Below are 17334 nucleotides of genomic sequence, written 5' to 3' on the forward strand. Positions count from 1 at the left end.
AGCTCAGTAATGATGTTATGTGAATGGCGTATTCGGGTGAGGACCCTGATTCCGAAACGAGAAACGGGATTGAACGGATGAGACGTGGTGTGATGACAGCGGGATGACGATATGCACTGAGTATGGTGTAACAGACGTGTGATTGGTATAATAGACGTATGATTGATGCAGGTAATGGTGTGATTGAGTGCGGATGCGTGGATAGAAGTTAACCTAAAATGATGTTGGAAATATGTAGACAGAGACACTGAGCGGATGATGATAGAGGTTGTAGGGTGACGTGACGTATGGATAAGCTGTTCGTTGACGTGAGGTGAAATGATTAGCGAGATATGTGTTGAGCAGGGCGCAGATGATGCAGATGGTATAAGCGTAGGCGTATAGACGGGTGAAAAAGGATAAGTCGAGAGCGACTGTGAAGGTGATTCCGGATAGAGAAGGGTTGTATAGAAAACAGAAGAGTAGCACGAACGAGAGGAGAAAAGGTTGTGATGACGATGAGGACGAGCAAGGGATCGATGGATGACGATGAGCAAATGAGAATGGAGGCTGTAGAGGCACAGACTTAGCACGACGCGTGCTTAATGAGATGTGATGAAGAGGCAAGTCATGAGAGAATGAGAGGTCGAGTTAATGAACGAAAGATGAAGACGAAATGCAAATTAAATGAATTATGATAAAAAAAACTTAGCGTCTCGATGTCGATGTCCTGAGTCCTGGGGCTCGATGACAGCGGCGAAATCTCCTGCTGACGGTGCAGACTGCAAGCGATAAAAAACACTAAGCGTGAAGATGCTTCCAATTCGGCAGGCCAAGCAAGAGAGCGAGTGCAAGCGAAAAGCAACTGACAAGTCCTGAAGTCCCGCCCCTCCCGTCACCGTGCCGATGGGATATGAGCCAATCAGCGACGGAGGCGGGCGCGCGCAAGGCTCCAGGGAAAAATGAGGTGCGTGCGATTCTGGAATTCGGAACGAAAAGGAATTAGCTCAATTCCGTCCCTCGACGGAACAGGCTCCCCCCGTTGCGAGAGTATGCGAGCAAAATGATTTGAAGTGTGTTTGTGTCTGTGTAACATGTTAGTGGCGCTACATATTGAGTCCAAATACAATTAAATTTGACTACAGTCTAACAGCGGGCATAACTGAGTGATATTTCTCTTGTAGATTCCTGTCTTGGTTTTCACAGACACCACTCGGAGGACACCATCGCTCCCAGGATAAACCTCCATGACTACTCCCAACGGCCATTGGTTATAATCTCTATTCTTATCGCTGATTACTACGACTGCGCCCACCTTGACTTCTCCCTTGCTCCCAAGCCATTTCTGTCGTTTTTGCAATTCGCTGAGGTACTCTGTGTGCCAACGTTTCCAAAAATCCTGCCGTGCCTTGACGATGAATTTCCATGCTGGAAGACGATTATCTGGAATAGAAGTCATGTCATGATCAGGTAACATAGTTAATGGTCGGCCAATAAGAAAATGCGCAGGGGTCAGTGCGGCAGGATCGTTTGGATCCGCTGACATACAACTAATCGGGCGAGAATTTAAAATCGACTCTATTTCTACGCATAAAGTATTAAGTTGTTCGAAGGTTAGTAACTGCTGTCCTATAACTCGTTTAAGATGATGTTTAAAGGATTTGACGGCTGCTTCCCAAATACCCCCAAAGTGAGGAGAAAGAGGTGGGTTAAAATGCCAGACAATGTTACGTTGTTGGGTGTATCCGCTAAGTGCATCGCGAAAGGGTTCTGACTGAATCAAGGCGTAAATCTTACTCAACTGATTATTCGCACCTACAAAGTTTGTCCCGTTATCCGAATATACGTGAGATGGAATTCCCCGGCGGCTTACGAATCTTTTGAACGCACCTAGAAATCCATCGGTAGTCTGATCGCTCGCTATCTCAATGTGGACTGCTTTTGTGTTCATGCAGATAAAAACGCAACCATAAGCTTGAAGAATAACACGATTCCTAAACTGTTTTTCCTTGATGTTGATAGGGCCAAAGTAATCTACTCCTACGTGTTCGAAGACCGAAGCTTGTTGCACGCGCGCCTGGGGTAAATCGCTCATTTTTCCCTGAAAGGCTATTGGACGATGTTTTACGCATGTGACGCAATGCCGCACAACTCTCCTAACTTGATTTTTTCCATCTAACAACCAAAATTTCTGACGAATTCTATACAACGTGCTCTGGATTCCTGCATGCAATAACGACTGATGAGTTTGGCGAATAATGAGATCCGTTACGTGGTGATAAGAGGGTAGCAATATTGGATATTTTTGTTCATCAGAAATCTGCGCGTTGCGAAGCCGGCCACCTACACGAAGTAAACCGTTGGGATCGATAAAGGGGTTGAACGCTGCTAATTTCGTATTTTTTGTAGAACCAGTTTTCTCGATTTGCCTAATTTCCCTTTCAAACTGCTCATATTGGATCGATTTCAATAATTTCCATTCTGCTCTGGATCTCTCGGCCACCCTGAGTGAATCATGGTTTCGATCAGCTGAAAAACGCCAACGCAAACAATACGCAAGTGAATTAAGTAGCGACTGATAGGATGAAAAGCGCCTGTAACTTAATGGGTCCTGTGACAAGGGGTTGGGCCTAGGGACTTTTGAAGGCAGAACTTCATTAGCGGTGAGTGCAAGACAGGTTGGAGTTCTTAATCCTGGAAGTTCGACGTTGGGGTCTCTCTCTCTCGCAGATTTGGGCCAATTTTCCTCTGATTGGTACAGCCATTTCATCCCTGAACTCCATGTATCATTCTGAATGAACTCGGCTGGAACTTGACCCCTAGAAAGAACATCGGCGAAATTGTTTTTGCTGGAGACATGACGCCATTCAACGATACTCGACAACTCTTGGATTTCTGCGACACGATTCCCTTCAAAAACCTTAAGGGTTTGTGGAGGCTTTTTAATCCACTGCAAAACAATCTCTGAATCGGACCAAAACACGACCTTGTGGAACGAAACTTCAAATGATTCCCGAAACTCTCTAAACAATCTCACTAGCGTTAGAGCGCCACACAATTCAAGCCGGGGAATGGTGGTTTGCTTGACTGGAGCTACCCGAGACTTGGCGCACGCTAAGCGAACGAGGACCTGGTTGGTTTTATCGAATGATCTTAAGTATATACAAGCACCATATCCTCGCTTGCTTGCGTCGCAAAATCCGTGCACCTCAATCGCTAATGCGCCGGGTAAAATAAGATGTCTAGGGAACGATACTTCTTCTAATCGATCTAGTTGCTCTACAAATAAACGCCACCTGGTGTGTAGTTCTTGTGGCACTGATTCATCCCATCCTACCTTTGCCTTCCAACAATCCTGCATGATGACCTTAGCTGCGAACACGACTGGCCCTAAAAGCCCTAGGGGATCGAAAATCTTTGCGATTTCGGATAGAATGACTCGTTTCGTGACTATTTGGGGCGTTTCTATTCGTTTAACTACATATGAAAAACAATCTAATTGGGAGTCCCAAGATATACCTAAGGTTTTAACTATCGGATCCCCCTCTGTTAAGCTATCCATTTTAAAGACCCTCCCCTCTGAATCGTCAAGTGCATGAGCGTGATTTGAAGCCCATTTTCTAATAGGAAACCCCCCGCTAGCTAACAATTGAATTAACTCATCCCGAATCTGTAGAACCTCCTGTAAAGAATTTGCCCCAGTAAGTAGATCATCTACATAAAAATCCCGCTTCAAGATAACACTAGCCCTAGGGAAATTTGCCTTTTCATCCTCTGCTAACTGATGAATCGTCCTAATAGCTAGAAAGGGAGCGGATGATACTCCAAAGGTAACCGTGTTCAGCTCGTAAGTCCTAATTCTACCCTGATGTTCCCATAGAATTCGTTGGTAGGGCCGGTCCCGGGGATCTACTAAAATCTGCCTATACATTTTCTCTATGTCCGCAGTAATGACGTAAGTATGAGCACGAAACCTAAGGAGGTGGTTGAAGAGTTTAGGTTGAATTGTAGGGCCCACCATGAGCACGTCATTCAGTGAGAGATTTTTATCGGTCTTGGAAGACGCATTGAAGACTACGCGAGTCCTTGTTGTAATACTAGATGGTTTGACAACGGCATGGTGGGGCATACAATATCCCCCGGCACCCTTATCCTTTGTCAATGTCATGTGACCTGAGTCCATATATTCTTGCATAACCTTAGTGTATTCGAGTTGAAGATTGGGGTTTGTTTTAAATCGGTGTCGCATGGCCTGCAATTGTCAAAACGCTTTCGACCGCGAATCTCCGAGTTGAGGATCTACTTCTTTGAAGGGTAACCTAACCATGTATCTGCCGCTTGGAGTACGCTTAACATTTTTGACATAATGTTCTTCGCATGCTTTCTCCTCAGAGGAATACGCCAATCTATTTCCAATCTCCTCCAATTCCCAAAACCTGGTCAATTGTGTGTCCAACTCCACTATACTGCAGGTAGCTTCGGCCTCGCTGTCTGGATTCGTTCCCCCTACAATAACCCAACCTAACTGTGTTTTCTGGAGGTAGACGTCGTATTGATCTCGAGACAAATGGACCTGGCCAATGGACAAAAAGGACAAGGTTTCTCCTGAGCCTATAAGAATGTCGACTGGACGGGGAATATGGAATTGGGGATCAGCCAATCGGATTCCTTTGGGAAGATCAACTATCTCTCGTGGAAATGGTTCACTTGGGATCGCACTAGTTATAATTGGAACGACAAGACAATCTAATACCCTATGAAATTCATTAAGACGCGAATGGATCTCGATTTGAATGCTACCCTTCGAGCTAGTGCCAGCACCCCCGAATCCCTTGATGGGCATCGCCTGATTCTGCACTGGAAGTCGTAACCGTTGAACGAATTTTTCGGTTATGAAGTGGTTTGTTGAGCAGGTGTCTAGCAAAGCACGACCCTCGATGAACTTCCCTCGATTCGATTTGACATGAACAACAGCACTCATTAACAATTGAGATGTACGAGCTCTGGAAACAGCGCTAAATACGTCAAAATCTAGTCACGCCGATGACGCACCACCTCCGCCATTACTCGCTAGACTTCCGGTGGACTGGGCTGGATTTTGGGACGATCTTGGATCTGTGTGGAGCAAAGTGTTGTGATATCGATCGCAGCGTTTACAATGACCTAACGAACATTTACCCCCGTGGGATCGCAAACAATTGAAACACAATCGGTGAGACCTGACGAAATCCCAACGACCTTGGACTGGCAAACTATTGAACGCTGGACATCGAAACAATGAATGCTGCTCGTTACACTGGATACAAGACGTCTCAGACCTTGTTACTAAGACGCGTCCACCGTCGTTCGTCTTTCGCGCCTTTCGTGTCTCGGAGTCCTGCTTGGCCATCGATTTCCCAGCTGTTGACTCACTGCCCCGTGGAACGTCAGTCTCCATGGTGTAAAGCCTGGACACAACTCCATCTATAAACCTATAAAATTGTTCAAGAGTTGGAAGCTCGTCTACCCCTAGTGAATCCTCCCACTTTTGCCTAATAGAAGGGGGCAAAGCTCTCTCTAACAACCTAACAATCATACGTGGAGACTCCTGCACACCTAACGATTCGAGAGTATTCAAATGCTGCTTGACATCATCCACCATCTTCGAGAGATCCTTGGACGTAGCGGATTGAAGAGGACCAATATCAAGAATGGCGTCGAGATGCTTTGATACCAGAATACGTTTTCGCTCGTACGACTCGATGAGTGTTTTCCAAGCGACGCTGTAATTTCTCTCACTAACGTCATAAATCGCAACCTTTTTCAACGCCTCACCCTGTAACGTGTTCTTTAAATACATGAACTTAACGAGATCATCTATATCATTACGCATGTGGATCATAGTGTGGAACGAGTTCTTGTAAGACAGCCATTCTTCGTGGCCACCACTAAACTTAGGGAGCTCTGCTACCGGGAGCTTTAAGAGCTGTTGCTTCTCGATAAAAGTCGAATGACCCATAGGGACTCCTACATTGGACGCTCCGATGCCTCCGTTTCCCATTCGTGCAATCCTTCCCGCAAGATTATAATAATCCTGAGAGACGTCTGCCCAGCCCTTCGCTTCTACAGCCCTTCCCTGTTCTACACTCATCGCGTCTGTCAGATCTTCAATCGCTTGAAACCTCCTAGTCAAATCTTCTAGTCTCAGTTTCGCATTCGTGCTATCTACATTGCCCTCCGTGATCAACTTGTCTAAACCCTTGAGCCGAAACGTAAACAGATTGATCTTGACCACTACTTCTGACTGCCCCTGTTTGGTCTCCTTACCGTCGTTGGTCATGGTTATAAGTTGAATCCCACAGTACAGGGTTTCCTTCCAATAAGTCAATGACGACTATACCCTATTCTTACACGACTAAACGCTTGACGCAAATAAAAGAATCCTGTTGATCAGGAACGCTCAATCAAATCTAATATGGAACGCAATTTTTATGAGGGGATATGAAATCAAGTGTCACAAGTTAAAAATCTAAACAAATGACCCAAAAAAACTTAAATCGACTAAGCAGCGCAAAAGGGGGGCTTAAATTATACTCACGCACTGACACTTATTATTATAATTAACCGGTTTAGGCAAGAAGAGACAAAATAAAGGGCACTTAGCTGTAGAACTTAAAAAATGTAGACAGGCTGCGGCCGCTGGGAGAGAGGTGTCCGGTGAAGCGATGATGGTTTGCCAACGAAGAGATGATTTTGCAGATTGACGATGAGTGATGAGAATGATGCAGCGTGAATTCTACCTCACAGGAGGCACCAAAATGTTGCGTGTGAACACAGCCGATCCCACATGGATTGCCTGGTTCGAATTCAAAGGAATGAGATATAGATATAAGGGGGGGCTTGTACTGTATAGAGGGGTTGCTTAAGTTAAATTAAAAAAATTAATACAAAAAAAACAAATAGGGATTAAAAACTAAATAGAATTAAAGGGAGAGGAAAGTTAACACAATAAGAACAACTAATTAATGGGAAAAAGCCTATGGCATAAAAAACCCAGATTTATTAAAAAACGAATCAGAATTAATACAATTGAAGAAAAAACGGTTAAACTAAATATACCATTAACAATGGGAACAATAATAAACCTATGTTGTGTTAGTATGGGTATGTGTGAGGATGTGCGGGAGGACCTGGTGGTAACGACTCCCAGTGTGTGTGAATTCAAGGCGAATGAGGGAGGAGTGATCTCCTCTGCGAACCGGCGGGCCCTGCACGGTCGCACGAGTCAGCGCAAGGCTGGTGAAAGCGGGCCGACGCCCGAAAGTCGAAATTAACTACCACCTGCGGCAGCTCAGTAATGATGTTATGTGAATGGCGTATTCGGGTGAGGACCCTGATTCCGAAACGAGAAACGGGATTGAACGGATGAGACGTGGTGTGATGACAGCGGGATGACGATATGCACTGAGTATGGTGTAACAGACGTGTGATTGGTATAATAGACGTATGATTGATGCAGGTAATGGTGTGATTGAGTGCGGATGCGTGGATAGAAGTTAACCTAAAATGATGTTGGAAATATGTAGACAGAGACACTGAGCGGATGATGATAGAGGTTGTAGGGTGACGTGACGTATGGATAAGCTGTTCGTTGACGTGAGGTGAAATGATTAGCGAGATATGTGTTGAGCAGGGCGCAGATGATGCAGATGGTATAAGCGTAGGCGTATAGACGGGTGAAAAAGGATAAGTCGAGAGCGACTGTGAAGGTGATTCCGGATAGAGAAGGGTTGTATAGAAAACAGAAGAGTAGCACGAACGAGAGGAGAAAAGGTTGTGATGACGATGAGGACGAGCAAGGGATCGATGGATGACGATGAGCAAATGAGAATGGAGGCTGTAGAGGCACAGACTTAGCACGACGCGTGCTTAATGAGATGTGATGAAGAGGCAAGTCATGAGAGAATGAGAGGTCGAGTTAATGAACGAAAGATGAAGACGAAATGCAAATTAAATGAATTATGATAAAAAAAACTTAGCGTCTCGATGTCGATGTCCTGAGTCCTGGGGCTCGATGACAGCGGCGAAATCTCCTGCTGACGGTGCAGACTGCAAGCGATAAAAAACACTAAGCGTGAAGATGCTTCCAATTCGGCAGGCCAAGCAAGAGAGCGAGTGCAAGCGAAAAGCAACTGACAAGTCCTGAAGTCCCGCCCCTCCCGTCACCGTGCCGATGGGATATGAGCCAATCAGCGACGGAGGCGGGCGCGCGCAAGGCTCCAGGGAAAAATGAGGTGCGTGCGATTCTGGAATTCGGAACGAAAAGGAATTAGCTCAATTCCGTCCCTCGACGGAACAGGCTCCCCCCGTTGCGAGAGTATGCGAGCAAAATGATTTGAAGTGTGTTTGTGTCTGTGTAACATGTTAGTGGCGCTACATATTGAGTCCAAATACAATTAAATTTGACTACAGTCTAACAGCGGGCATAACTGAGTGATATTTCTCTTGTAGATTCCTGTCTTGGTTTTCACAGACACCACTCGGAGGACACCATCGCTCCCAGGATAAACCTCCATGACTACTCCCAACGGCCATTGGTTATAATCTCTATTCTTATCGCTGATTACTACGACTGCGCCCACCTTGACTTCTCCCTTGCTCCCAAGCCATTTCTGTCGTTTTTGCAATTCGCTGAGGTACTCTGTGTGCCAACGTTTCCAAAAATCCTGCCGTGCCTTGACGATGAATTTCCATGCTGGAAGACGATTATCTGGAATAGAAGTCATGTCATGATCAGGTAACATAGTTAATGGTCGGCCAATAAGAAAATGCGCAGGGGTCAGTGCGGCAGGATCGTTTGGATCCGCTGACATACAACTAATCGGGCGAGAATTTAAAATCGACTCTATTTCTACGCATAAAGTATTAAGTTGTTCGAAGGTTAGTAACTGCTGTCCTATAACTCGTTTAAGATGATGTTTAAAGGATTTGACGGCTGCTTCCCAAATACCCCCAAAGTGAGGAGAAAGAGGTGGGTTAAAATGCCAGACAATGTTACGTTGTTGGGTGTATCCGCTAAGTGCATCGCGAAAGGGTTCTGACTGAATCAAGGCGTAAATCTTACTCAACTGATTATTCGCACCTACAAAGTTTGTCCCGTTATCCGAATATACGTGAGATGGAATTCCCCGGCGGCTTACGAATCTTTTGAACGCACCTAGAAATCCATCGGTAGTCTGATCGCTCGCTATCTCAATGTGGACTGCTTTTGTGTTCATGCAGATAAAAACGCAACCATAAGCTTTAAGAATAACACGATTCCTAAACTGTTTTTCCTTGATGTTGATAGGGCCAAAGTAATCTACTCCTACGTGTTCGAAGACCGAAGCTTGTTGCACGCGCGCCTGGGGTAAATCGCTCATTTTTCCCTGAAAGGCTATTGGACGATGTTTTACGCATGTGACGCAATGCCGCACAACTCTCCTAACTTGATTTTTTCCATCTAACAACCAAAATTTCTGACGAATTCTATACAACGTGCTCTGGATTCCTGCATGCAATAACGACTGATGAGTTTGGCGAATAATGAGATCCGTTACGTGGTGATAAGAGGGTAGCAATATTGGATATTTTTGTTCATCAGAAATCTGCGCGTTGCGAAGCCGGCCACCTACACGAAGTAAACCGTTGGGATCGATAAAGGGGTTGAACGCTGCTAATTTCGTATTTTTTGTAGAACCAGTTTTCTCGATTTGCCTAATTTCCCTTTCAAACTGCTCATATTGGATCGATTTCAATAATTTCCATTCTGCTCTGGATCTCTCGGCCACCCTGAGTGAATCATGGTTTCGATCAGCTGAAAAACGCCAACGCAAACAATACGCAAGTGAATTAAGTAGCGACTGATAGGATGAAAAGCGCCTGTAACTTAATGGGTCCTGTGACAAGGGGTTGGGCCTAGGGACTTTTGAAGGCAGAACTTCATTAGCGGTGAGTGCAAGACAGGTTGGAGTTCTTAATCCTGGAAGTTCGACGTTGGGGTCTCTCTCTCTCGCAGATTTGGGCCAATTTTCCTCTGATTGGTACAGCCATTTCATCCCTGAACTCCATGTATCATTCTGAATGAACTCGGCTGGAACTTGACCCCTAGAAAGAACATCGGCGAAATTGTTTTTGCTGGAGACATGACGCCATTCAACGATACTCGACAACTCTTGGATTTCTGCGACACGATTCCCTTCAAAAACCTTAAGGGTTTGTGGAGGCTTTTTAATCCACTGCAAAACAATCTCTGAATCGGACCAAAACACGACCTTGTGGAACGAAACTTCAAATGATTCCCGAAACTCTCTAAACAATCTCACTAGCGTTAGAGCGCCACACAATTCAAGCCGGGGAATGGTGGTTTGCTTGACTGGAGCTACCCGAGACTTGGCGCACGCTAAGCGAACGAGGACCTGGTTGGTTTTATCGAATGATCTTAAGTATATACAAGCACCATATCCTCGCTTGCTTGCGTCGCAAAATCCGTGCACCTCAATCGCTAATGCGCCGGGTAAAATAAGATGTCTAGGGAACGATACTTCTTCTAATCGATCTAGTTGCTCTACAAATAAACGCCACCTGGTGTGTAGTTCTTGTGGCACTGATTCATCCCATCCTACCTTTGCCTTCCAACAATCCTGCATGATGACCTTAGCTGCGAACACGACTGGCCCTAAAAGCCCTAGGGGATCGAAAATCTTTGCGATTTCGGATAGAATGACTCGTTTCGTGACTATTTGGGGCGTTTCTATTCGTTTAACTACATATGAAAAACAATCTAATTGGGAGTCCCAAGATATACCTAAGGTTTTAACTATCGGATCCCCCTCTGTTAAGCTATCCATTTTAAAGACCCTCCCCTCTGAATCGTCAAGTGCATGAGCGTGATTTGAAGCCCATTTTCTAATAGGAAACCCCCCGCTAGCTAACAATTGAATTAACTCATCCCGAATCTGTAGAACCTCCTGTAAAGAATTTGCCCCAGTAAGTAGATCATCTACATAAAAATCCCGCTTCAAGATAACACTAGCCCTAGGGAAATTTGCCTTTTCATCCTCTGCTAACTGATGAATCGTCCTAATAGCTAGAAAGGGAGCGGATGATACTCCAAAGGTAACCGTGTTCAGCTCGTAAGTCCTAATTCTACCCTGATGTTCCCATAGAATTCGTTGGTAGGGCCGGTCCCGGGGATCTACTAAAATCTGCCTATACATTTTCTCTATGTCCGCAGTAATGACGTAAGTATGAGCACGAAACCTAAGGAGGTGGTTGAAGAGTTTAGGTTGAATTGTAGGGCCCACCATGAGCACGTCATTCAGTGAGAGATTTTTATCGGTCTTGGAAGACGCATTGAAGACTACGCGAGTCCTTGTTGTAATACTAGATGGTTTGACAACGGCATGGTGGGGCATACAATATCCCCCGGCACCCTTATCCTTTGTCAATGTCATGTGACCTGAGTCCATATATTCTTGCATAACCTTAGTGTATTCGAGTTGAAGATTGGGGTTTGTTTTAAATCGGTGTCGCATGGCCTGCAATTGTCAAAACGCTTTCGACCGCGAATCTCCGAGTTGAGGATCTACTTCTTTGAAGGGTAACCTAACCATGTATCTGCCGCTTGGAGTACGCTTAACATTTTTGACATAATGTTCTTCGCATGCTTTCTCCTCAGAGGAATACGCCAATCTATTTCCAATCTCCTCCAATTCCCAAAACCTGGTCAATTGTGTGTCCAACTCCACTATACTGCAGGTAGCTTCGGCCTCGCTGTCTGGATTCGTTCCCCCTACAATAACCCAACCTAACTGTGTTTTCTGGAGGTAGACGTCGTATTGATCTCGAGACAAATGGACCTGGCCAATGGACAAAAAGGACAAGGTTTCTCCTGAGCCTATAAGAATGTCGACTGGACGGGGAATATGGAATTGGGGATCAGCCAATCGGATTCCTTTGGGAAGATCAACTATCTCTCGTGGAAATGGTTCACTTGGGATCGCACTAGTTATAATTGGAACGACAAGACAATCTAATACCCTATGAAATTCATTAAGACGCGAATGGATCTCGATTTGAATGCTACCCTTCGAGCTAGTGCCAGCACCCCCGAATCCCTTGATGGGCATCGCCTGATTCTGCACTGGAAGTCGTAACCGTTGAACGAATTTTTCGGTTATGAAGTGGTTTGTTGAGCAGGTGTCTAGCAAAGCACGACCCTCGATGAACTTCCCTCGATTCGATTTGACATGAACAACAGCACTCATTAACAATTGAGATGTACGAGCTCTGGAAACAGCGCTAAATACGTCAAAATCTAGTCACGCCGATGACGCACCACCTCCGCCATTACTCGCTAGACTTCCGGTGGACTGGGCTGGATTTTGGGACGATCTTGGATCTGTGTGGAGCAAAGTGTTGTGATATCGATCGCAGCGTTTACAATGACCTAACGAACATTTACCCCCGTGGGATCGCAAACAATTGAAACACAATCGGTGAGACCTGACGAAATCCCAACGACCTTGGACTGGCAAACTATTGAACGCTGGACATCGAAACAATGAATGCTGCTCGTTACACTGGATACAAGACGTCTCAGACCTTGTTACTAAGACGCGTCCACCGTCGTTCGTCTTTCGCGCCTTTCGTGTCTCGGAGTCCTGCTTGGCCATCGATTTCCCAGCTGTTGACTCACTGCCCCGTGGAACGTCAGTCTCCATGGTGTAAAGCCTGGACACAACTCCATCTATAAACCTATAAAATTGTTCAAGAGTTGGAAGCTCGTCTACCCCTAGTGAATCCTCCCACTTTTGCCTAATAGAAGGGGGCAAAGCTCTCTCTAACAACCTAACAATCATACGTGGAGACTCCTGCACACCTAACGATTCGAGAGTATTCAAATGCTGCTTGACATCATCCACCATCTTCGAGAGATCCTTGGACGTAGCGGATTGAAGAGGACCAATATCAAGAATGGCGTCGAGATGCTTTGATACCAGAATACGTTTTCGCTCGTACGACTCGATGAGTGTTTTCCAAGCGACGCTGTAATTTCTCTCACTAACGTCATAAATCGCAACCTTTTTCAACGCCTCACCCTGTAACGTGTTCTTTAAATACATGAACTTAACGAGATCATCTATATCATTACGCATGTGGATCATAGTGTGGAACGAGTTCTTGTAAGACAGCCATTCTTCGTGGCCACCACTAAACTTAGGGAGCTCTGCTACCGGGAGCTTTAAGAGCTGTTGCTTCTCGATAAAAGTCGAATGACCCATAGGGACTCCTACATTGGACGCTCCGATGCCTCCGTTTCCCATTCGTGCAATCCTTCCCGCAAGATTATAATAATCCTGAGAGACGTCTGCCCAGCCCTTCGCTTCTACAGCCCTTCCCTGTTCTACACTCATCGCGTCTGTCAGATCTTCAATCGCTTGAAACCTCCTAGTCAAATCTTCTAGTCTCAGTTTCGCATTCGTGCTATCTACATTGCCCTCCGTGATCAACTTGTCTAAACCCTTGAGCCGAAACGTAAACAGATTGATCTTGACCACTACTTCTGACTGCCCCTGTTTGGTCTCCTTACCGTCGTTGGTCATGGTTATAAGTTGAATCCCACAGTACAGGGTTTCCTTCCAATAAGTCAATGACGACTATACCCTATTCTTACACGACTAAACGCTTGACGCAAATAAAAGAATCCTGTTGATCAGGAACGCTCAATCAAATCTAATATGGAACGCAATTTTTATGAGGGGATATGAAATCAAGTGTCACAAGTTAAAAATCTAAACAAATGACCCAAAAAAACTTAAATCGACTAAGCAGCGCAAAAGGGGGGCTTAAATTATACTCACGCACTGACACTTATTATTATAATTAACCGGTTTAGGCAAGAAGAGACAAAATAAAGGGCACTTAGCTGTAGAACTTAAAAAATGTAGACAGGCTGCGGCCGCTGGGAGAGAGGTGTCCGGTGAAGCGATGATGGTTTGCCAACGAAGAGATGATTTTGCAGATTGACGATGAGTGATGAGAATGATGCAGCGTGAATTCTACCTCACAGGAGGCACCAAAATGTTGCGTGTGAACACAGCCGATCCCACATGGATTGCCTGGTTCGAATTCAAAGGAATGAGATATAGATATAAGGGGGGGCTTGTACTGTATAGAGGGGTTGCTTAAGTTAAATTAAAAAAATTAATACAAAAAAAACAAATAGGGATTAAAAACTAAATAGAATTAAAGGGAGAGGAAAGTTAACACAATAAGAACAACTAATTAATGGGAAAAAGCCTATGGCATAAAAAACCCAGATTTATTAAAAAACGAATCAGAATTAATACAATTGAAGAAAAAACGGTTAAACTAAATATACCATTAACAATGGGAACAATAATAAACCTATGTTGTGTTAGTATGGGTATGTGTGAGGATGTGCGGGAGGACCTGGTGGTAACGACTCCCAGTGTGTGTGAATTCAAGGCGAATGAGGGAGGAGTGATCTCCTCTGCGAACCGGCGGGCCCTGCACGGTCGCACGAGTCAGCGCAAGGCTGGTGAAAGCGGGCCGACGCCCGAAAGTCGAAATTAACTACCACCTGCGGCAGCTCAGTAATGATGTTATGTGAATGGCGTATTCGGGTGAGGACCCTGATTCCGAAACGAGAAACGGGATTGAACGGATGAGACGTGGTGTGATGACAGCGGGATGACGATATGCACTGAGTATGGTGTAACAGACGTGTGATTGGTATAATAGACGTATGATTGATGCAGGTAATGGTGTGATTGAGTGCGGATGCGTGGATAGAAGTTAACCTAAAATGATGTTGGAAATATGTAGACAGAGACACTGAGCGGATGATGATAGAGGTTGTAGGGTGACGTGACGTATGGATAAGCTGTTCGTTGACGTGAGGTGAAATGATTAGCGAGATATGTGTTGAGCAGGGCGCAGATGATGCAGATGGTATAAGCGTAGGCGTATAGACGGGTGAAAAAGGATAAGTCGAGAGCGACTGTGAAGGTGATTCCGGATAGAGAAGGGTTGTATAGAAAACAGAAGAGTAGCACGAACGAGAGGAGAAAAGGTTGTGATGACGATGAGGACGAGCAAGGGATCGATGGATGACGATGAGCAAATGAGAATGGAGGCTGTAGAGGCACAGACTTAGCACGACGCGTGCTTAATGAGATGTGATGAAGAGGCAAGTCATGAGAGAATGAGAGGTCGAGTTAATGAACGAAAGATGAAGACGAAATGCAAATTAAATGAATTATGATAAAAAAAACTTAGCGTCTCGATGTCGATGTCCTGAGTCCTGGGGCTCGATGACAGCGGCGAAATCTCCTGCTGACGGTGCAGACTGCAAGCGATAAAAAACACTAAGCGTGAAGATGCTTCCAATTCGGCAGGCCAAGCAAGAGAGCGAGTGCAAGCGAAAAGCAACTGACAAGTCCTGAAGTCCCGCCCCTCCCGTCACCGTGCCGATGGGATATGAGCCAATCAGCGACGGAGGCGGGCGCGCGCAAGGCTCCAGGGAAAAATGAGGTGCGTGCGATTCTGGAATTCGGAACGAAAAGGAATTAGCTCAATTCCGTCCCTCGACGGAACACCATCGGACGTCGAACTACCTAGCGATTATATATATTAGAACTTAACAAAGTTGACTGAAAATAGCCTTTAGGGGTCATAAAAGTCGTAAGCATACCAATAGTCGCAAAAGGGTATATTGGAAAGAAAACCTCAAATGTATCTAATGAATACAATTTGAGGCGTCAAGAAACTGACGCAGAAAATTTATCGAGATTGAAACAGCAGCGTCAAAATCGTCAACTTAAGAGTCCATTACGTGAGAGATCAGCTTTTCATTGTACCCTCACAGCAATCTCTGAAATCTTTAAAGATCCTACTTCAGATTTTTTAATGAGTAGAAAATGTATTTGTGTTTTTGTGGCAATAAAAATGTTGGGTTTGAGGTCCAGGACTTTGTTGCTCTGGTAATAAAATTGTGAGATATGAGAAAAAACAATTTTTTTTTAATATAAATTTTTTGGGGGTTTAAAATCTTAACAGCTTTAAAAAATAGCCCTTTTCGTGAATTACACAGAAGAAACCAAATCAACAACTTCTTATAGCCATCGATTATTTTATGGCATAAAGAACGCACGGTACTTTTCAGCATAATTATTTTTTTCAATTTGTACACCTTATTATTTGACCAAATAAACTACATGGATTCCGAAAAAATATGTTTTTAATAAGAAGATTTTTGTTCTGAGATGTATCGGGAATATGTGTAAAATTTTTTAACTAAAAATGTTTCACATTACGTGTCAACACACTACGGTGTTTTATTTAGTAAGTCTCGGGCGAAGCCGAGACGGGGGGCTGCTAGTAAATAGATAATTTTAAGTCATAGCCCACACCTTCCATTTGAAGTTATGATGAGACCGGCGATCCTGAATTGGTTCCCGGCGCATTTCTCCAGATATAATCATTATGGAGTTGGTTCCCAGCTCATTAGAATTCATACAGTAGTTGATTCCCGGCCATAAAAAATGATGTGTAATGTCTTTCATACTAATATGTTCAATATTTTTTCCGTAACACTTTCTTCAGGCTTCGGACTGACAGTAATTTTGTCGAGTTTGTCACTAATATTTAGCCAATTTTGAACGTCTTCGTCCACTTGTTCATGTTCGTGTTGATTACTTTATGTTTTAACGATGTCCTTAATTTGCTTCATTATAGGACCCCTTTTCAAATTTTTTTCGAAATCCAAAATTTTACTTATTAACACGCAAAATCGTTTTTTCTTTTTCACTGAGATATATTTCCATTTTACACAATAACAAGATTACTTGTAAACTAATCAAATACTAAAGCTGCTTTTTTACGTACTAAAATAACATGAGTATTTTTTTTCTGAATTTGGGAACCAACTCCATAACGGCCGATGAGACAATTTTTTCTCTCTCTCTCTCTCTCTCTCTCTCTTGGAGTATTGAGGTGTGTATCTGCTAAGACGTGTGTTTTGGAGCTCTTGCATTTTCTCTACCTGGCATTTTACTTATACCTCCGCTGGAGTTTTCTTTTGTCAGGTTCATCCCTCCTTGGACCCAGGGTTGGCCTTTACCTCGCTATTGGTGTCCAAGGTCTCCTGGTGCTTGAGGAAGTATTTTTTTTTGCCCTGTTGTGGTGCCTTAACCTCAATCTGCTATCTGCTGTTGGTGTGCTTTCTGGGTGACCTGGTGTACTGCTGGAGCTCTGGTGGGGTGGCTGAGGCTGCGGTGTGGCTGGGTGAGTGTGATTGCGTCCTTTCGT

General features: G+C 44.5%; 6 protein-coding genes across 6 annotated transcripts; all 6 read right to left on the reverse strand.

Annotated features, from left to right (window-relative positions):
* Positions 1–1108: 1108 nt before the first annotated feature.
* Positions 1109–4147, reverse strand: LOC149373241 (uncharacterized). Its single transcript, XM_089597631.1, has one exon. The coding sequence runs from the start codon at positions 4145–4147 to the stop codon at positions 1109–1111; it is 3039 nt and encodes a 1012-aa protein (XP_089453757.1).
* Positions 4148–4240: 93 nt separating this feature from the next.
* On the reverse strand, positions 4241–4960 carry LOC149373242 (uncharacterized). The gene has a single exon (XM_089597632.1). It carries the CDS (start codon positions 4958–4960, stop codon positions 4241–4243), a length of 720 nt encoding a protein of 239 aa, XP_089453758.1.
* A 54-nt stretch (positions 4961–5014) lies between these two features.
* LOC149373243 (uncharacterized) lies at positions 5015–6298 on the reverse strand. The gene has a single exon (XM_089597633.1). It carries the CDS (start codon positions 6296–6298, stop codon positions 5015–5017), a length of 1284 nt encoding a protein of 427 aa, XP_089453759.1.
* A 2116-nt stretch (positions 6299–8414) lies between these two features.
* Positions 8415–11453, reverse strand: LOC149373244 (uncharacterized). Its single transcript, XM_089597634.1, has one exon. The coding sequence runs from the start codon at positions 11451–11453 to the stop codon at positions 8415–8417; it is 3039 nt and encodes a 1012-aa protein (XP_089453760.1).
* Positions 11454–11546: 93 nt separating this feature from the next.
* Positions 11547–12266, reverse strand: LOC149373245 (uncharacterized). The gene has a single exon (XM_089597636.1). It carries the CDS (start codon positions 12264–12266, stop codon positions 11547–11549), a length of 720 nt encoding a protein of 239 aa, XP_089453762.1.
* Positions 12267–12320: 54 nt separating this feature from the next.
* On the reverse strand, positions 12321–13604 carry LOC149373246 (uncharacterized). Its single transcript, XM_089597637.1, has one exon. It carries the CDS (start codon positions 13602–13604, stop codon positions 12321–12323), a length of 1284 nt encoding a protein of 427 aa, XP_089453763.1.
* Positions 13605–17334: the final 3730 nt, after the last annotated feature.

The sequence above is a fragment of the Copidosoma floridanum genome, unplaced genomic scaffold (genome assembly GCF_036245765.1).
Source record: "Copidosoma floridanum isolate Cflo_tuat_1 unplaced genomic scaffold, Cflo_Japanese_pri ptg000034l, whole genome shotgun sequence".
In the NCBI taxonomy this organism is placed as follows: domain Eukaryota; kingdom Metazoa; phylum Arthropoda; class Insecta; order Hymenoptera; family Encyrtidae; genus Copidosoma; species Copidosoma floridanum.